General features: G+C 52.5%; 1 protein-coding gene across 1 annotated transcript in view; it reads left to right on the plus strand.

Annotated features, from left to right (window-relative positions):
* Positions 1-21,048, plus strand: part of Dnah17 (dynein axonemal heavy chain 17) — a 113,712-nt gene that overhangs the window by 23,408 nt on the left and 69,256 nt on the right. The window contains exons 16-25 of the mRNA XM_047542791.1: positions 757-860; positions 1,550-1,690; positions 2,772-2,915; positions 4,112-4,294; positions 5,355-5,609; positions 6,517-6,686; positions 7,098-7,320; positions 8,488-8,604; positions 9,107-9,193; positions 11,220-11,372. Of these exons, the coding sequence (XP_047398747.1) occupies positions 757-860; positions 1,550-1,690; positions 2,772-2,915; positions 4,112-4,294; positions 5,355-5,609; positions 6,517-6,686; positions 7,098-7,320; positions 8,488-8,604; positions 9,107-9,193; positions 11,220-11,372 (1,577 nt within the window). The remainder of the gene's footprint in view (positions 1-756; positions 861-1,549; positions 1,691-2,771; positions 2,916-4,111; positions 4,295-5,354; positions 5,610-6,516; positions 6,687-7,097; positions 7,321-8,487; positions 8,605-9,106; positions 9,194-11,219; positions 11,373-21,048) is intronic.

Here is a 21,048-nt window from a genome sequence, read left to right on the forward strand (position 1 = left end):
CAGCGGCCGCAGCTGCGCCAGGCTGAGGTCCAAAGCCAAGGCGGCTCTGCCTGCTGCGGTCCTGGCCTTCCCCGTCACTCACACACGCTGGGCCCAGGCCTCCTGGGGACTGTGGGGAGACCGTCTCTGCTCCGGGCCTGACTGTCCTCTGCCACGGAGCCAAAGGAGCACAGCAAACGTGGCCCGGCAGACGCTGGAGGGTCCGGGAGTGCAGCCCAGCCCCTCCTGCCTGCTTCCTCCAGGCGCAGGCGGAAGGCCCGACCCCCCCAGACCTGGCCCTGCCTCTGAGGTGCTGCCGGCCCACGGCTGCTCCCCTCCCTGAGGCCTTCTGTGCCTTCAGTCTGCTCCTGTCCCCGAGGCCACACCGTCCCCCCACTCAGCTGGGCGGGACCGAATGCTGGTGTCCATACCCTGGAAGACAGGGTCCCCTGGACTTCGCTGTGCGTCTTGCCCCTTTCCTCCCTTGTCTGCCGAGGACACACCTCTTTCCCAGCTGCTCATGTCCCTGAGAGCTTTGTGGGAAGCTCAGGTCCCTCTGGCAGTCACTCGTGGCTGGAGGGGCTGGAGGGGCAGGAGCTCGGGAGTCCTGGGTTCTGGTGGAACGAGGGTCGGGCGGAAGGTACCCTGCCGCTCTCCATGGCAGAGGAGACGGGCTTCCCAGAGCCACCCCATAGCGGTCAGTGCTGAGCTGACCCACCGAGGGTCCTTGTGTTGCAAAGTCCTTTCTTGTGAGATCCCTTTGGGCTTGTGCTTCAGGTGTGTTTCAATACATCCAAGAGATGCGAGAAATTCTGCACAACCTGCAGAACAGGATGCAAAAAGCAAAGCAGAACATCGAAGGGATTTCCCAGGCCATGAAGGTGAGCACACCCCGAGAGCTGAACGGGGGCAGGGAAGCCAGCGGGGCCCTGCAGAGAGGCCCGTGGCAAGTGCCGCGCCTGGCAAAAGGCAGGGGGACCCTGCCCTTGAGTGCTCGGGACTGAGGAGCCACGTCAGAGTGGTCCCAAGGCAGAAGGAGCCCCGTCACTCTGAACTGGATTCTGTTCCAAAGTGCTGAGCTCAGCAGAGCGGTGCAGGGCTGCCCGCGCCAGGCGGGCACCAGGAGCGAGGCAGGGACAGGCTCTCGCCCTCCTGGGAGCAGGCCCAGGCCCCACAGCATAGGCAGCACTCCACCCCCCCGGGGCCACTGGCCGGGCTCTCAGAACTCAGGTCATCGTCCGATGGTGTCCCTGGGGCTCTCCTCTCCTAGCTCAAGTCCCCATGGTCCTGTTACCATTCGCCTTTGCATCTTCCTGCTCCGTTCAGATCTGCCCACTAAGTGGGGACGGAAGCCACTGCTCCCTCCTACGTTTGGATTCGGTTTTCGTTTGAGTGGAGAAGGTCCTCAGATGACTTTCTCAGAAGTTAGGCAGTGTGCCCTGGGCCCCAAGTAGGCGCGGAGAACGAGGCTCCGGCTGGAGATGGGCCAGGGACGCAGCGACCCACCCCAAGAGGAGGCCCAGCGGGGCCGCCTACCCAACGCCTGTTCCCGCTCCCGCTCTCCCTCCAGGACTGGTCAGCCAACCCCCTGTTTGAAAGAAAGGACAACAAGAAAGAGGCCCTGCTGGACCTGGATGGAAGGACGGTCAACCTGAACAAGCGCTACACGGCCGTCAAGGACGCTGGCGTGAAGATCCAAGCCATGGTCACGGTGAGCACAGGCCCTCGCCCCTCTCAGGGAGGGCGGGGAGCAAGGTGGAGAGGTCACTGCCCTCTAGTGCAGTCCCTGGTCTCTAACCCAGGACAGACTCCCTGCAGGACAGCTGACCGTCAGCTGTGTGCTTGGAAGCCCGACCCTTGGTGTGTCCGCCCTCCTCTGTCAGGGGAATTAGAGCCCCAAACCCTGCACAGACTTGGTATAGGCAAGGGACCCTGCCCTTCTGGTCCAGCAAGTCCCATTCTCCGGGGCTAGGCTGTGTCCCCAGGGCTTCTCGTCCGTGAGCGTGGGCACCGGAACGGGCACGGGCTGCATCCAGCCAACACACTTAAGGGGCTTGAGGAGGTGACGCAGGCACCACAGGACACTCCTCCTGGGCCGTGAAAGTTGGGGCTTTGAATCAGCCTGGAAGAAAGAACCCCCTCCCCGCAGTTCCAGACATCGTCGGGGCAGTCTGGGGGCTCCCTAGGGCGGTGTGCAAATGAACGCCGAGGGTGCCGATGGCAGGTCACATCCAGACCCCAGCAGGTTCCCCGGGAGGATGGCCCATGTGGCTCTCCTTGTGGTTGCTTCATGGCCTTGAAGTTTGCTGGCCCAATGAATGACAGCTGGACCGCCTGTCCGTCTGTCCATCAACCCCCCCACCCATCCCCCACTGTGGATCCGGTCACCGGCCCCTGCTGTCCCAGGCACACCGCCTGCCCGGGGGTGCCTTATGGGAGAGGAAGTCAACCCCGCTCTTCTGAGGCTGGGCCTCGAAGGTGGATGCAGACCAAGACGAGCCCATTAGAGCAGTCATGCGTGCCAGAGGGAGTAATAGTGACTGGGGATGCAGTGGGGGTCAGGGAGGGCAGCCCCAGCTGAGATGGGCAGGGGTGTTCAAGGAGGGCCTCGGCCAGGGGTGACATCTGAGTGGGGACCTAACGCCCGGTGGGAGAGGAGGGAGTGGCCTGGCGAAGCTTTTGCCTGGGACAGAGTGGGGAACCTCGGAGACCTCGAGCACAGGGCAAAGGTGGCCAGGGTGTCCTGCTGAACTGAACCAGAGCAACTGACAGCCAACATGTTCTGTTCACAGGAAAACGCAGAGCTGTTCAAAGCAGACACACTGAGCCAGCCCTGGAAGGACTACGTCAACTACATCGACAGCATGGTCCTAAAAGAATTCGACTATTTTGTCCGCAAGTCTCTCAATTACCTGATGGACAACATGGTTTTGGATGTAAGTGGTCAGTACACGATAGCCCTGGAGATGTGTGGGTGAGGGCGAGGGTGTGCACAAGTTCTATTCTCATAAACACAAGGTCAGAGCTGTGCCAGAGATGATAGTGTGGAGTCCCAATGATGGATAAACAGACTTGCTGGGCACAGTGGCACACACCTGTAATCTGAGCAGCTTGGGGGGCTAAAGCAGGAGGATTGCAAATTCACAACCAACCTTGGCAACTTAGCGAGACCCTGGGGATGTGACTCAGTGGTTAAGTACCCCTGGTACCAAAAAAATCCCTGGTACCAAAAAAAAAAAAAAAAAAAAAACCCACAAGAAAACACTTATTAAAGTCTTCTTAATTAAAATCAGGACAGCGGATCACCTAAGTCTGCCATAGCACAAGTCCACTGGAGAATGCCTGAATAGATCTGAGGGAATGGTCCCTCCTGCTGCCAGGAGAGGCAGAGCAGACACTGCGGTGCACTGCGGTCCCCTGCACGTGTTGGTGGGGGCTGGAGCTCAGCCAGCACCATCACCAACCTGCGGTCCGCTGTTGGGCGGGGCGGAAGCGTTACGCAGGTCAGCAAGAGGGTGCGCTGGTCAACTCCACCAAGACACGATCCCTGGGTTCTCCAAGGGGATGACTCTCTCCCTGCCCGCCTCCTTTGCATTGCAGTGATTGCCAAGTGGTCCCCAGTACAGTGGAAGGCAAGGTCAGAGCCGCCCCAGCCACCAACAGGAGGGGCATGACACTGAGGTGCAGAGGGCAGCTGGGTGAGCGCAGGTCTCCCGGCTGGTTGGCGACCTTCTCGGTCCATTCTGCCATAACAGGAGGCCAGTCTGGGGCTTCCAGGAACAGACGGGGCTGCTGGCAGCCGGGACCTGGGGCCGTGAGGGCTGCCCAGTGCGACTGTGTGCTCTGCTTCCCTCAGTCCCCAGGAGCCCAGAGGGCCAGAGTGGCCACTGTCCCCATCCTTCACGACCCTTGCTTTATACACTTGTGGAAACTGCAGCTTGAGTGGCTTTCCCGAGGCCACACAGCGAGGTCAGCAGCTGTGGGTTTGGCCCAAGAGACCACCTCCCCAGGCACTGCCTCCCCACAGCCTGCTCCGGCCGCGGACCCACGGCCAGGTGGAGGGCCACCGAGAAGGGTGCCACGGAACCTCGCCGTGGCCGTGAGGCTCTGACCCCGTGACCACGTGTTTCAGGAGAGCATCGCGCCCCTGTTTGAGATCCACATGGAGCTGGACGAGGAGGGGCTGACCTTCAGCCCGTCGCTGGAGGTGGGCTCTGAGCGCGGCTTCCTGGCGCTGATCGAGGGCCTGGTCAACGACATCTACAATGTGGCCAGACTCATCCCCCGGCTGGCCAAGGGCAGGGTGAACTACAAGGTCAGCTGGCTCAATGCGGCCTTGCCCTTTCTGTGTGGGCAGCCCTGGCCCTGGGTTCAGAGCTGCCTCCTGAGCTCAGCAAGCACCTGGCTGGGCTTGAGCTCAGTGACGGCGTGACTGACGAGGCGCTCCAGGTTTCTGTCCCAGGGGTTCCCAGGATGGAAAACTCTCCCCCTCTCCTCTCCCTCCTGACTCCATCCTGCCCAGGGGGCCTCTCTTCCCCGGGGTGTCGCTCCTGGCGAGAGGCGGGGCGTGTGGTCTCTGCTCCCCCTGGGCCCACTCTGGGGCTCTCTCTGCTCGCAGGCGTGTGCTGGTGTTTGTGAATGTGTGTACATGCACTGTCACCCGTGTGCATGGTGAGCCGAGCGGGAATGCGGGAGGACCTCGCTGACTCCCGGGAGGCCTGGGGTGGCCTCTCCCATGTGCTGCCGAGAGCTCTTCCCGAAGGTGGGAGGAGCCGTCCAGACGGAGTCGGGCAGTGGAAATGGCCTGTGACTTCTGAGTCGCAGAAAGGCAATGTGCCCAGCCCCTGTGACCACAGCAGACTGTCCCAGAGTTCAGAATGGTCCCCCACAGTTTTGCAGACACAAGACAAGCAAGTGCCCTCTACACCCACCTGAGTGTCCCCAGCCCAATAACTGCTGTGGACAGAGCTTGCTGCCCTACCAGGGGCTCTCCTGGCACCCACACACAGACTGTCCCAAAGACACCGGGGACACCCAGGCAGGATGTCGCAGAGCTGAAGGGCTCATGGTGCCAAGGGTCTCTCACACCTGGACAGTAGACCCCATGTGGTCCCTGCCTTTGTCCCATGTCCCCTCTGGCACATGGACACGGCAAGGGCTGAGTAACTGTGGAAGGAGGAAATCCACGTGGAGTCATCTCAGGGCCACTGGGCAGATACCACGCTCAGCAATCTCCCGAGACAGCGTTGCAAATTGGCGAACCCCCTGCCCCGACCCCTCGGCCACCACAGCTGCTTCCCAAGGCAGGGCGGGGAGACCTAAGTCAGAGTGGCAGGCAGGCGGCTCACCTCTCGGCCTCTCCCACCTGCTTCCAGACGGACCTGGAAGACAAGACGGACCTCATCGAGATGAGGGAGGAGCTGTCCAGCATGGTCATCAACGCCATGAAGGAGGCCGAGGAGTACCAGGACTCCATGGAGAAGTACTCCTACCTCTGGACCGACGACCTGCAGGAGTTCATGAGGAACTTCCTCATCTTTGGGCACGTGCCCACGGCGGAGGAGCTGGACACCCGGACAGACGCCCCTGTGCCCAAGACGCCACCAGCCCTCACTCAGTTCCAGGAGCAGGTGTGCCCAGGCCTCCGGGGTCCCCCAGGCAGGATGCCAGGGGTTGGCATAAGACCTGGTGACACGGTCGTCCAGGTCTGCTGAGGCCACTGGACCAGGGGATGATTGCCACCCAGAGCAAAGCTGGTAGAGGAGGGGAGTGTGTACCACGCAGGCCACAGGGCCACCAGGGTTGGTTGGGAGGTGGAGGGAGCGCGGGGCACGTGGACAGGAGCCCGTGCTGTGGTCTCCAGGGAAGGAACAGGCAGAGTTGGCAGGCTTGGGGCTGCTAGTGCCGTCCAACAGGCTCAGGCTGGTGCCACCCTGGGGTGCTCAGGGCAGCAGGGTCTGCGTGTGTGGGGTGTTGGGGATCAAGCCAAGCACGCTGCCACCCGGCCCCACCAGGGCGGGGTACTGGTCCCCAGTGCAAGGCCCTGGGACAGTCCAGTAACGGGGTTGGCTGCAGCCCGGTCCCCCGGCACATGGAGAGCACGCAAGGCCCCGGACGCAGAGCAGCGAGATGCAAGACTAAGGAACGTGCTTCCTGCACGAGCCCCTCCCCAGGCCATCCCAAGGCACAGTGAGGAGACAGCCCTGCCAGAAAGGCCACCTCCCTTCCGGGGGGAGTGACCGTGAGGTTAGAGAGCCCCAAGAGGGCCTTAGGGGCTCCCTTGGAGCCTGCCAGCCCCTCTGCTGCTCCTGTCCCTCCTGCTCCGGAAGTGCTCCCGACTCTGCCCTCTGACAGGCCACCCCCTCAGGGGGTGAACTTGGGGCTAGAAGGCCCCCTGGGGAGGAAAACGCCTTGTCCCCAGGGCCCCCCGGAGCACACCCGCCGGGCAGTTGCCCTCTGCAGCCCGACCAGGAGGCCGCGCCAGCCCCGGCTGGCGGGTGCAGAGCAGGGGTCCTGAGGGCCGTGGCTGGCTTGCAGATCGACTCCTACGAGAAGCTGTACGAGGAGGTGTCGAGGTGCGAGAACACCAAGGTGTTCCACAGCTGGCTGCAGTGCGACTGCCGTCCCTTCAAACAGGCCCTGCTCAACACCATCAAGCGCTGGAGCCTCATGTTCAAGCGCTACCTGAGCAACCACGTCATCAACAGGTGGGCCGGCGCCCAGCCCTGCCCCAGCGACGTCCTGCCCCCGCCCCCGGCCAGGGTGGGTTCCTGCAGACAGTGTCCCTGCTGGCAGGCACTTACGGTGTCCAGCCGCCAAGGAATCCCTGGGGAGCCCAGAGCCCAGCAGGGAAAGGCGTCCTTGAACAAGCCCCCCAGTGACTGAAATCACGGGCCGTAGTCAGGGCCGGGACAGGCACACTGCTGGGGGCCAGCGTCACCTAGCCAAGTCACCCAGGCAGCAGCCAGCGGGGCCTCTGGGCTGTGACCTCCAGCCGGCACTCACGGACCAGTTCTGGCTGAGCTGGCCGGGCACAGGTGACATCAGGGGACCAAAGGGGGCAGCAACCCTCCCTCCCCGGGGCTGGGGCCTGTGGCTGAGGAGCCCTCTGTCCCCAGCCTCACAGACCTGGAGGCCTTCATGAAGGTGTGCAGGACGGGCCTGAAGAAGCCGCTCAAGGAGGGGGACTACGACGGGCTGGTGGAGGTGATGGGGCACCTGATGAGGGTGAAGGAGAGGCAGGCGGCCACTGACAGCATGTTCGAGCCCCTGAAGCAGACTATCGAGCTGCTCAGGACCTACGGGGAGGAGCTGCCCGAGGAGGCCCACCTGAAGCTGCAGGTAGGCTCCCCGCCTCGGGAGGCCAGCTGCCACAGGTGTGGGGCGGGCACCACAGGCGCGACTCCGCGCACTCCAGACTCCTGGAGCTCAGGGCCGCGGGGCGACCTCTGGGCCCAAGGGGCCCCGCCTGATGGTCTTGTTGGGCTGAAAGTGCCCTCGTGCCCACACCTCCTGACCACTGAACCCGCCCCGGGCACCGAGGGGCTGGAGAGAGACCGAGGTCAGAGAGGACCCCTGGAGAGCAGGCAGTCAAGGGAGGGGCACGGAAGCTGCCTTCACGCACTTGTGGAGCTGATGGTCAGCACGGAAGAAGGCGCGCGGGCAGGCTGGCCAGGGCTGGCACTGCCCAGCCTCCTCGGGGCCCACAAGGGTCACCAGCCTTCCCAGACCTGCCTGCCTCTCTGGCTCCCTGTCTTCTCTGTGTCCCGTCACACCTGGTCCAAGCCAGTGCCGAGGCCCACTCCCAGGGTCACCAGGGGAAGGGGCCCGTAGGCTCAAGGCCCTGCAGGGTTGGTGGCCAGGGCCACCCTGTGCCGCCGAGAGCCGGCCACAGGCCTGTCGGGTTGGGACTGCACGTGGGGTGCCACCACCCTGCCCTAGGCCCCTGGGGCCGTGCAGCCTGGAGCGCTTGGCCGGTCCCTCGGGGCTCCTAGGCCGCAGGTGGGGCAGCGGAGGCGAGAATGGCGCTGGAGCCAGCTGCTGCAGCAGGCCCTGAGGACCGCCCACCTGGGAGCCAGGAGCCGCCCTGTTGTAGGCAGTTCACAGGCAGGAGTCCCGTTTGCCTTTAAAACGTTTTACGATTAGGAGGCCGACGTTTGCCCACGTGTGGAGAACAGGGAGTTTCATCTGACGGTTAGAGCCACCTGGGAGGGCGGCCGGCACGGGACCCTTCCGGGGAAGGCAAGTCCCCCCACCATGGTGGTGGCCGCAAGACCGCAGCCCACAGACACAGGTGCACGCGCACACACACGCAGATCAGGTAGAAAGGTAGAAAGGAGAGGTGGCTCCGTCGTCCAGCTGGCAGAAGCGCCGGCCCCGGCTTCCTGGTCCACCCTCGCGGGGTGTGCGAGGCGCTGTTCGCGTAGCTTCTGGTGAGCCTGCGATCATTTCAAGGCAGGAAGTCTAGAAAAAAGAGAACAAGGCCTCCCTGGCCCTTGCCTCCCACAGGAGCTGCCGGAGCAGTGGACAAACACCAAGAAACTGGCCATCCAGGTGAAGCAGAACGTGGCTCCCCTCCAGGCCAACGAGGTCAGCATCCTGCGGCGGAAGTGCCAGCAATTCGAGGTATGGCGATCAGCGGAGTCGTGCGTGCCAGGTCGGGAGCCGAGAGGCTGGGGCAGCCTGGGGACGCCCGGCTGGGAGCCGCGCCCTGCCGGCCCTGGTCAGCTTGTCTCTGCCTGGCTCTCCCCCTGGTCAGCGTGTCTCTGCCTCGCTCTCCCCCTGGTCAGCGTGTCTCTGCCTCGCTCTCCCCCTGGTCAGCGTGTCTCTGCCTCGCTCTCCCCCTGGTCAGCGTGTCTCTGCCTGGCTCTCCCCCTGGTCACCGTGTCTCTGCCTCGCTCTCCCCCGGGTCACCGTGTCTCTGCCTCGCTCTCCCCCTGGTCAGTGTGTCTCTGCCTCGCTCTCCCCCTGGTCAGCCATGTCTCTGCCTCGCTCTCCCCCTGGTCAGCGTGTCTCTGCCTCGCTCTCCCCCTGGTCAGCGTGTCTCTGCCTCGCTCTCCCCCTGGTCAGCCATGTCTCTGCCTGGCTCTACCCCTGGTCAGTGTGTCTCTGCCTCGCTCTCCCGCAGATCAAGCAGCAAGAGTTCAGGGAGAAGTTCAGGAGGGAGGCCCCGTTCTCCTTCAGCAGCCTGGAGCCCTACAAGGCCCTGAACAAGGTAGGCGTGCACGAGGCCAGGTGGGGCTGGCTCTGGGGACACAGCGCTGCCCGCCCTCCTCAGGCTGGTCTTCCTGCAAGTCCAGAGTTGGCCTCCGTGGGGCCTGCTGGGAGCCGTGCATGGGGCTGTGCATGTGTATGTGCATGTGTATGCACGTGTGCCTGTGTGTGTGCATGTGCATTGTGCACAGGTGTGTATGTGCGCACGTGTGGGTGTGCACGTGTGTATGCAAGTGTGTGCACGTGTGCATGTGTATGCACGTGTGCCTGTGTGTGTGCATGTGCATTGTGCACAGGTGTGTATGTGCGCACGTGTGGGTGCGCACATGTGTATGCATGTGTGTGCACATGTGTAGGTATGTACGTCTATGCACGTCTGTGCATGTGTGTGGGGTGTGTACACGTGTAAGTACACATGTGTACGTGTGTGTGTGCGTGTGTGCATGCGTGTACACGTGGATGTGCCCCTCAGGCCTGCCCTGCCACAGGCCTCTATGCCGCGCTGCAGGACTGTACCCAGGCTCATCTGGACATTCTGCCAGTCTCGCCAACCCCTGTCCCTCAGCCCAGCATCTTGCTGGTCCCCATCTCTGTTCCTGTGCTATGGTTTCTTGTCACCTGGGCCTAATACTCACCTTCCAACCCTGACCCCTTCCCCTCTCTGGCCCACCATGTCCAGCCAGATGCCAGGTTTCCTGCTTGTCCCCACTATGTCCCATGGTCCAAGTTCACGGTCAGTGTCCGTTGGAGAGGTTCACAGGCCCTGGATACCCACTCACCCTGGGGCCCTGGGGGCAAGAGCGGGCTAGGTGCACAGGGCCTGGAGGGCCCATGAGCAGAGCGGCCACCTGCCAGTCCCTCTGCTCCCAGCATGGAGCCCAGGCCCAGACCTCTGCCTCATTCGGCAGCAGCTGGACCTGCAGCAGATCCAAACGCCAGGATGTCCTGTGGTCACCTCGCTTCCCTGCCCCGAACCTCTGCTCTGCTGCTGCCTAGCTCTGGGGCCTGCCCCTCCAGAGGGCCAAGGCGCTCCCTGTCCTCCTGGAGCCGTCCATCTGCAGGCCCAGGCTGAACTCTGGAGAACTCCAGGGGCGGGGGCACTGGCGGCCATCCCATCCAAGCCACGGCCTCCAGCAAGGGACAGGGAAGGCTGGGCCCAACGTGCATGTCCAGGAAGGCCATTGAGGGCAGTGTGCCCACATGCAAGAGCCAGTCCTGTTTCCACCCGTCCCATGTAGCTGCGTGCCATGCAGATGTGTGAACACGCACACACGCATGCACACGCACACACACATGCATGATCGTCCCTCGGTACCCAGGGGGACGGGTTCCCGTGGATGCCAGCTTCAACAAGGCTCAAGTCCCTCCCATCGGCCTGCAGTATTTGCACAGAACCTGAGCACCCCCCATACGTCATCTCTAGACTGCTGATCCGCACGTGTGTTGTGAACGCTGTGTGAACAGCCGCTAGGCCGTAGCATTTAGAGAACACCCACACGGAAACCAAAGCCCGTGCGCGGTCAGTGCAGATTCAGCTGTTCCCTCCTTTTCTCAAATATGCTCAATCTGCACTTGGTTGAGTCCCTGGACGGAAACTGCAGGCGTGCAGCAGGGGCAAAAAGAGTGACCGGGGCGGGGACCCTGGGACACATCTTTTCTCCTCCCCTTTGCCTGTCTGGACTTTCTCATTTTCAAAGCAAGCCAGCATTACTCGTGTCATTTTTAATAAGATCAAAATGTAGTATAAAATGGGGGGGACGCTGGGAAACCACATCTCAGCAGGAAGTGAGCGTCCGCACAGTTGTTACGAGCCCCGGCCAGGCCTGCAGAGGCGGCCCCCTCCCTGTGTCCAGAGCAAGGGCGTCACAGGTGGGGCAGGGGTGTCTGCTGTGCTCTTGGCTGGAGCACTGGGCTCCGTGCCGGGGGTTGGAGGGCAGAGAGGGCAGAGAGGACAGGGGCAGCAGAGCGGGCTGGCCCCGGGCCTGAGCAGCAGCCCTGACGGCCCCTCCCGCCCCTTCCCGCCCCAGCAACAAAAGAGCATCGCAGCCATGGAGGAGAGCATGGAAGCACTGTGCAAGTCCGGAAGCCTGTTCGAGGTCACCGTCCCCGACTTCAAGCAGCTCAAAGCCTGCCACAGGGAGGTCCGCCTGCTGAAGGAGCTGTGGGACATGATCGTCATGGTGAGGCGGCAGGCCCAGGGGCACGGAGGGGGGCGCCGCCCGGCTCCAGCGGCTGCTCTGGGGCCCGGGGTCTCTGACGGTTGCTCTCCAGGCCTGCTGCTTCTGGGTGGGGCATCCTCCTGCCTCCGCCCACTGCTGTGTCCCCTCCCGCCTCTGCCTCCTCCTCTCATTCTCCCTCACGCCTCCTCTCGCCTCGCCTCTCTTTTTAAAAACATTTTAGGATACTCCTTACCTGTCTTAGTCCACTCGAGCTGCTGTGACAACACACCAACCTAGTTATTTCTTACTGTTCCGGAGGCTGGGAGTCAGGTCAGGGTGGATTCCCTGTCTGGTGAGGGCGGCTTCCTGGCTCATAGATGGCGCCTTCTCACTGTGGCTTGGCATGGCAGAGGGGCCAGGGTGTCTCTGGAGTCTCTTTTATAAGGGCACTAATCCCATTCGAGAGGGCTGCACCCCATGACCTGATCAGCTCCAAGCACCGTGGCCTTGGGGGCGAGGTCTGAACATAAGAATCTGGGGCAGGGGGACATGAACATTCAGACCCTAGCACACTGGGTCCACTGGAAAGAGGCGTGGCTTCCATCCGCACTTCCTACCAACTGAAGACGAGAGGCTCCTTTCCCCAGGCTTATTTGACGGGGACATTATTTGTCCCTCTGCAATGAACCGTCCATCGCTTTTGCCCTCTTTCTAATTGGAGCTTTCTGTCATCGTCTTCTACCATTGAGTTTGAGAGCTTTTGTTTATTCTAGAAGCTGGCCCTTCGTCACATGCATGGTTTGCAGCTGTTCCTCTCAGTCCGAAGCTGGCCGTTTCGCTCTCTCAGTGGCCTTTCCCAGGATGAAAGCTTGTAATTGTGACAGAATCCGTTTCATCAGCTTCCGTTCATGGATCGTGGCTTAGGGGCTAAGTGAGGGATTCTGTGCCTGCATCCCAAAGACATTCTCCTGTGGTCCCAGCTCCAACCTGAGTTAACTTTGTGTGACGGTGAGGTTTAGGTTGACCTTCACAGTCTGGCATATAGACGTGTGGTTGCTCCAGCACTGTTGTTGAAAGGCCGGCCGTCCCTCCTCCCCTGGGGTGGGTTTGTGCTTCTGTCCTAAGTCAGTTGGGTGTAAATGAGTGGCACTCTTCACAAGGTCCCTGTTCTGCAGGTCTGTGCCTGCTCCTCCGCAGTGTTGATTTCTGTACCCATCCGGCCAGGCTTGATATCAGGCAGAGGAGGTCCTCCCACTTGACATTCTTTGCCAAGTTTGTTTCATATTGCATTTTCCTAAGGAAATTTTGGGAATAAGTCTATTGTATCTATATGGAAAAAAAAAATTGCTGGGATCTTTATAGGAATTACCTTGAACCTATGGATGGATCTGGGGAGAGTTGGCATCTTTACTGTGCTGAGCCTTCCCATTCATGAACATTGTATGTCTCTCCATTTATTTGGCTCTTGTCTCATTTCTTTAATCTGCATTCTGTGATTTTGGCATAAAGACGCTCTACCTGTTTTGTTGAATTTACACCTAAGTATTTCTTTTCTCTTTTGAGTGATTGTGAATGGTACTGTGTCCTAGGTTTTGGTTTCCACCTGTTTGTTCTGGTACATGCAAATGTGATGAATTTTTGTGTTTATTTTTATCTTGTGACCTTGCTGAACTCACTTTTTAGTTCTAGGGTTCCTTAGAGATTTTCTACATAGACAATAATGTTATCTGCACATCAGGAGAGTTTTTCTTTTCTGATCTTTATGTGTTCCTATTTCTTTCTCTTGCCTTTTTGTGGTGTCTTGAACTTCCAGTGCTATGTTGGATAAGAGCGGTGAGTTCAAATGTTCTTGCATTTTTCTTAGCCTCAGGGAAAGCATTTCACTATTGAGTGTGGTATTAGCTGGAAGTTTGTAAATCTCGAAAGTTCTTCTCTATCCCTGTATTTTTCAATGTTCATGAATAGGTACTGGATTCTTTAAAATGTGCTTTCTGTGTCAACTGATAAGATTGTATGCTTTTTCTCCTGTAGTCTGTCATAGAGGATCTCCCTGATTTTTTAAAAAATATATGACTAAACCCCATTTGATCAAGGTGCGTAATTTTTTGGTACATTGCTGGATTCAATTTCCTAATATTTTTGTTAAGAATTTTTGTGTGTAAATTCATCAGAACACTGGTCTATCATTTTCTCGTGATATCTTTGGTTTTGGTAAGAGTAATACTAGACTCATGACTTAAAAATGTTTCCCTGCCCTTTGCTTCCTGGCTATCTGGATACAGTGGATCCTCCCCAGGCTGCCCGGCTGGCAGGGCCCTGGTGGGTCCCTGGGGACCCCTGAGGTGGGGGACCCCTTTCCTCCCCAGGCTGTGTCTGCCTCACTGGCTGCAGCTTCAGCTTTTCACTTTCGGTCTGACTGCCTGGAACAGGAGTTGCAGTGAATTCCTCCTTTCTTTGGAGACAGCCCCTGCCCTGGGTTGCTGTGACATGTCAGAGTTGAAAGAAGCCTCTGGAACTCCTGATCACATCTTAATTCTAGACCACAGGATAGAAAGAGCAAGAAACAGAGATGTCCCCCTTCCCGTTCCGCCATATGCAGATGTTCCAAACTGTGTCCAGATGCACGTCTTACACAGATGCCGTCACGTTCTGTAGCTGGATTTGCTCTACGAATGGACGGTTGAATCACAGAAGACAACTCAACCTTCACTATCCATGGGGGTTAAGCAATGATGTCCTAAGCTGTTACCCTGTGTTACAAAAGGAAGATACTGGTTGAAACTGATGGTTGCCATCAAATCACCAGAGATGAGGGACCACAGCTCACTCAACTGCATGTCCAAAGTGCCCAGGCAGGAGTTACACAGTGGGTTAGTGCAAGAATTCTCTCCCTCATTGCCCACGATAGTGGAGGTCTTGACTTAACCAGAGACAAACAGCATGGAGGACTGAGTCCCACCAGAATGTGAGAACTCAGGAAACCTGTGACGTTAAGAAGGCTGAACCAGAGGAAGCTCCAGGTGACAGTTAACCAGCTCTTCCTCTGCCCAGTTGTCCTAAGTTGCCCAGAATTTCAGTTCAGTTCTCAAGACAAAATAGGATGGGAAATTTATTGGTCCTTGAAATGACCTTGGAGATTGCTCAGTTGGCTTGATTCTTTGTATAGATGAAGAAACCAGGGAACAAAGTAATAACAGCAGTAATAATACATAATAATCCATTATCTTACATCATGGTCTCAGCAGAGTTAGTCCATTTATGTCACAAGTGGATGAGCAGACTCAAGAAACGAGGAAACGAAAAATTTGGGACATGTCACATTTTGAGACTAAATTCAGTCCATTTATTCAACTACCTTCTTGGGCTCTCTTTACATTTTCTGTTAATTCAATATATAATTATAGCCTCTTATTAAGAAAGAAGTACTTCAGATATTAAGTCTGTGTCTCAGTTATGGATGTTAAATTCCAAATTAAAAAAAATACATCTCACAATGACAGAAAAATCAAAAGATATGAAGAACTCATAAAGGACTTTGGGACAGTTCAGGAAAGTTACAAGGCTCATTTGCATTGTATTGACTTCATTTTCTGAGCATTAGTACTGACTGAATCAACGTTTGGTTGTAAGGGATCATTTATCATGTTCCTATGTTAACAAGCCAACAACCCTAAAATTCTTAAGACAAACTCACTTCCTCTGAATCTCTAAGACTTTTTATAGAGGTCGTGAACTTGGGGAGTGAGAAACTAATTATCCAGAATATCTTTTTGTTAGTTTGCTGGTTTTCCCTCCAAGCTATTTAGAAATAATCCTAGGATTATATTACACTTAGCTTCATAATAATGCCATAGAAGCCTGAAAATATTTATAAGTGGCATCACTTGGTTGCAAGACTGAAAAAGGAAGGGAAGAAGGGAGGGGGAATCCTATAAGCAGACAGCTGGAGATTGCACTTGAGGTTGGAGTCTGATAAACCTGGGGTAAATTGCATTCCATTCCAGTTACTGGCTGGTCCTGTGGTCTTAACCTTCCACCTGCATCTGTGTGTGAGGGTGAGAGGCAGTAGTCCTCGGGAGAGTTCATTACCAAACACACAGGCATCGCATGAGGTCGTGCTATGTTGGCTCCACTGTAGACGGTCCAAAGACAGTTTCCTGTTGTATTGCTTTTTGTCTGCTATAGGGATCCTCTCGGGAGGGCCAGTCCTCTGACTCTGTGTGTGACTCGGACCCAGAGTGCCACTCTGAGCACGCGCTTGCTTTCCTGATGGCATTTGAAGGCTCTTAGAAAGTCTCCTAATAGTCGCATGAACTAAGGGAGACCAACACTTCTTTCAAGTCCTATAAGCATTCTAATTTTAAAACAGAGCCATGATCAATGAGAGAGAGTAAGAGGTCTGTCTGCATACGGATACCCCAGAAGCTGGCGAGGAGGCTCCCAGGATGAGCGGGGGGCCGGAGCGGGGATGGATGGCATTTTCACTGTGCCCTCTGTGTCTTTGGTTGTGACATCCGTGTGTACACACTGTCCTGTTATAATTGCTTTACTTGGTACTTTGAAATAAAGTCATGGGGGAGAAATGGCATTTGAGTACACCAGCACAGCATATTCCAGGAAGCAGACGACTGCAGTTTGGGAAAAACTTGTCTTTGTAGGGAATCAGTGGAGAGTAGGAAGTTTACCAAGGGCATTCTTTTTATATTACTGTTATTTTTATTCTAATTAGTTGTACACGACAGTAGAATGCATTTGTATGTTTTGATAAATCATACCTAAATGGAGTATAATTTCTTGTTTTCTACACTCAAAGTCACAAAATGCTGATACGGTGGGCTGATAAGTTACATAGGTGTATGGGAATATGCAAAGTGACAACTAAAAAATCATACTGAGAACAACTGAATAAAGTCGAGATGAAACAAAAAATGTTCAAATAAAAGAAGAGGCAGAGGAACAAGAAACAGAAACAGAAAGAGGTATATGAGGTAATAATGTCTGTCTCGGTCTATGTCCAATGTTCTTCATAGACATTGGTTTTTTTTGTTGTTGTTGTGTTGTGATTTTTTAATCAAATGTATTCCTTTAAAACGAATTGTTCCCTAACTTGTTTTCTTGAAGAGATTGCCATGTGACTTCAACTATTTTAAGTGTGTTGAGGTTCCTTTTATGGATCAGTATGTGGTCTGACTTGGTAGATATTCCAAAAATACACCTATCCTGCATTCTTTGGGTGGAGTGTTCCATATGCCAAGTAGGTCCCGTTGGTGTTCCGGTCCTTCCGAAGCTCGAGGGTTGCTCTTCCCTGCAGCCTATGAGCTGCCAAGGGCAGAGTATCGATTGACTCCCCAACTGCAGCTGCAGACGTGTTCCTCTCTCCTTTCCGGCTGGATCCGCATTGGCTTCCAGCACTGCAAGGCTCTGAGACTTGGTGTGTGAACACATGGATTTATTACACTTGCTAGTGAATTGGCTGTTCTCATCATCCTGAGAAGTTCTTCTTTGTCTCTAGCAATTGTCTTTGCTCTGAAGTTGACTTTAGCCACTGTTGACACAGCTGATTTTGCTTTTTATCAGTGTTTTCCCACAGGGTATCTGCTTTCGTTCTTGCACCTTCAGCCTGCCTACGCTTCCTAGTTCAGGTGAGCTTCCTGTAGGCAGACTATTGCTGAGCTCTGCTTTTCCACCCACCCTTCCAGTCTCTGTCTTTTAATTGGTACATCTAGACCATTTACACTTAAGGCAATCATTGTCATGTTAGGACTTCAGCTTGACATTTGTTTTGTTTTTCTGTTTCTTTGTTTCTTGTTTCTCTGCCTCTTCTTTTATTTGAACATTTTTTGTTTCATCTTGACTTTATTTGGTTATTTTCATTATAGTTTTTTTAGGAGTCACTTTGCATATTCCCATATCACTCTGTAACTTATCAGTCCACTATATCAACATTTTATGACTTTGAGTGTAGAAATCTCACTTCCTCTTAGCTCCCTTTTCCCTCTTTTCTGTTCCTTTAAATATGACCATCATTTTTAAAGTTTATTTGTTCATTTTAGTTATATGTGACATGTCATACATACATGGAGTGTAGTTTCCCATTCTTGTGGTCATACATGATGTGGAGTTATACTGGTTGTGTGTTCATATATGCACACAGGAAAGATATGTCAGATTTATTCTAATGGCTTTCCCATTCCCATCTTCCCTCCCTTCACCCTGCTTCCTCCTGTCCAATCTGGTGAACTTCTCCTCTGTGTTTGGACCCCCACCTATTGTGAGTCCACATCCTGTTATCAGAGAGAACATTCAGCCTTTTTTTTTTTTATTGACTTATTTCACTTAGCATGATAGTCTTTAATTCCATCCGTTTACCAGCAAATGCCATAATTTCATTCTTCTTTATGGCTGAGTAATATTCTACTGTGTATATGTATCATATTTTCTTTATTCATTCACCCCCACACTTAGGTTGGTTCTATAGCTTAGCTATTGTGAATTGAGCTGCTATAAACATTGATGTGGCTGTGTTACTACAATATGCTGATTTTAAGTCCTCTAAGTATATGCCGAGGAGTGGGATAACTAGGTCAAATGTTGGTTCCATTCCAAGTTTTTTGAGGAATCTTCACACTGCTTTCCAGAGTGGTTGCACCAATTTTGCAGTCCTATCAGTAATGCAAGAGTGTACCTTTTTCCCCACATCCTCACCAACATTTATTGTTCCCTGTAGTCTTGATAGCTGCCATTCTGCCTGGAGTGAGATGAAACCTCAGTGTAGTTTTAATTTGCATTTCTAGTGATGTTGAACATTTTTTCATCTATTTGTTGACTGATCATATTTCTTCTGTAAAATGTCTGTTCAGTTCCTTTGCCCTCTTATTGATTGGGTTTTTTTTTTATATTAAGGTTTTTATTCTTTATATATTCTGGAAATTAATCTCCATCTGAGGTACAGGTGGCAAAGATTTTCTCCCATTCTGTAGGCTATCTCGTCATGTTCTTGATTGTTTCCTTTGCTGTGAAGAAGCTTTTTAGTTTGATACCATCCCATTTATTATTCCTGATTTTACTTATTGCACTTTAGGAGTCTCGTTGAAGAATTCATTTCCTAAGCTGACATGATGTCGGGCCTACTTTTTCTTCTAGTAGGGGCAGGGTCTCTGGTCTAATTCCTAGGTCCTTCAGCCACTTTGAGTTGAGTTTTGCACAGGGCAAGAGATAGAGGTTTAATTTCGTTTTGCTACATATGGATTTCCAGTTTACCCACCACCATTTGTTGAAAAGACTATCTTTTCTCCAAGTATGTTTGTGGCACCTTTGTCTAGTATGAGATAACCATATTTATGTGGGTTTGTCTCTGTGTCTTCTATTCTGTACCATTGGTCTTCATGTCTGTTTTGGTGTCAATGCCATGCCGTTTTTGCTACTATTGCTCTGTAGTATAATTTAAGGTTTGGTGTGTAGCTTCCTGCTAAAGATTGCTTTGGCTATTCCAGACCTCTTATTTTTCCAAATGAATTTCATGACTGCTTTTTCTATTTCTATGAATAATGTTATTGGAACCTTAATGGGAATTGTATCAAATCAGCATAACCCTTTGGTAGTATGGACATTTTGATAATATTAATTCTGCCTATCCAAGAACATGGTAGATCTTTCCATCTTCTAAGGTTTTCTCTAATTTCTTTCTTTAGAGTTCTGTGGTTTTCATTGTACAGGTCTTTCACCCCTTTTGTTAGATTGATTCCCAATTTTTTTGAGGCTATTATCAATGGGATAGTTCTCTTAATTTCTCTTTCAGTTGATTCTTTGCTAATGCATAAGAATGCAATTGATATATAGGTATTAATTTTTTATCCTTCTACTTGGCTGAATTCATTTATGAGTTCTAGAGATTTTCTAGTGGAGTTTTTTGGGATCTTCTAAATATAGAATCATTTCATCAACAAATAGTAATAGTTCAAGTTCTTCTTTTCCTATTTGTATTCCTTTAATCTTTTTCTTCTGTCTAATTGCTCTGGTTAGAGTTTCAAGGATGATGTTGAATATAAGTGGTAAAAGAGGGCATCCCTGTCTTGTTCCAGTGTTTAGAGGGAATGCTTTCAATTTTTTTCCATTTAGAAAGATGTTGTCCTTGGTTTTAATATATATAGTTTTTACAGAGTTCAGGTATGTTCCTATTGTCCCTAATTTTTCTAGTGTTTTGAACATGAATGGAAGCTGTATTTTGTCAACTGCTTTTTCTGCATCTACTGAGAAAATCATGTGATTCTTGTCTTTAAGTCTGTTGATTTGATGAATTTTGTTTATTGATTTATGTGTGTTGAACCACCCTTGCATCCCTGGGATGAATCCCACTTGATCATGGTGCACTATCTTTTAAATATGTTTTTGAATGCAATTTACCAGTATTTTATTATGAATTTTTGCATCTATGTTCATCAGGGATATTGGTCTGAAATTTTCTTTCCTTGATGTGTCTTTGTCTGGTTTGCTATCAGGGTAATACTAGCTTCATAGAATGAGTTTGAAAGGGTTGCCTCCTTTTCTGTTTCATAGAATAATTTGAGGAGGATTGGTGTCAGTTCTTCTTTGAAGGTCTGGTAGAAGTCAGTTGAGCATCCCTCTGGTCCTGGGTTTTTCTTTCTTGATAGACTTTTGATGGCATCTTCAATTTCATTGCTTGAAATTGATCTGTTTAAATTTTCAATGTCTTCCTGATTCAATTTGGGTAGGTGATATGTCTCTAGGAATCTGCTGATGTCTTCAAGATTTTCTATTTTATTAGAGTATAAATTTTCAAAATAGTTTCTGATTATCTTCTGTAGTTCAGCCTTGTCTCTTGTGATATTTCCCTTTTCATCATGAATTTTAGTATTTTGGGTTTTCTCTTCTTTGTCTTTATTAGTTTGGCTAAGGGTTTATTAGTTTTATTTAGATTTTCAAAGACCCAACTTATTTTGTGAATTTTTCTGGAGGATGTCTTTTGTTTCAATTTCATTTATTTTAGCTCTGATTTTAATCATTTCCTCTCTTCTACTGCTTTTGGTATTGATTTATTTGTTTTCTAGGGTTTTAAGATGTTAGGTTTATTTTATTTGTTGACTTTCTATTTTTTCAACAAATGAATTCAATGCGATGAACTTTCCTCTTAGCACTGCCTTCATAGTGTCCCAGAGAGTTTGATATGTTGTATCACTATTCTCATTTACTTCTAAGTATTTTCTATTTCATCTCAGATCTCTTCTGCTATCCATTGGTCATTCAACAGCATATTATTTAGTTTCAATGTGTTAGAATAGCTTCTGTTTTCTATCTTTTCATTGATTTCTAATTTCATTCCATTATGATCTGATAGAATGTAAGGTACTATCTCTATTTTTTGTATTTTCTAAGAGTTGCTTTGTGGCCTAAGATATGATCTATTTTAGAGAAGGATTCATATGCTACCAAGAAGAAAGTATATTAAGTCATCAATGGATGAAATATTTCATATATATTTGTTAAGTCTAAATTATTAATTGTGTGTTTTAGTTCTATAGCTTCTTTATTTAGTTTTTGTTTGGAGGATTTGTTTGGAGACAGGTATGTTAAAGTCACCCAGTATTATTGTGTTTGCTCTATTTGATTATTGAAATTGAGAAGGGTTTGTTTGATGTATGTAGATGCTCCATTTTGGGGGCATACATATTTACAACTG

This window comes from Sciurus carolinensis, chromosome 3 (assembly GCF_902686445.1).
Source record: "Sciurus carolinensis chromosome 3, mSciCar1.2, whole genome shotgun sequence".
Taxonomy (NCBI): Eukaryota; Metazoa; Chordata; class Mammalia; order Rodentia; family Sciuridae; genus Sciurus; species Sciurus carolinensis.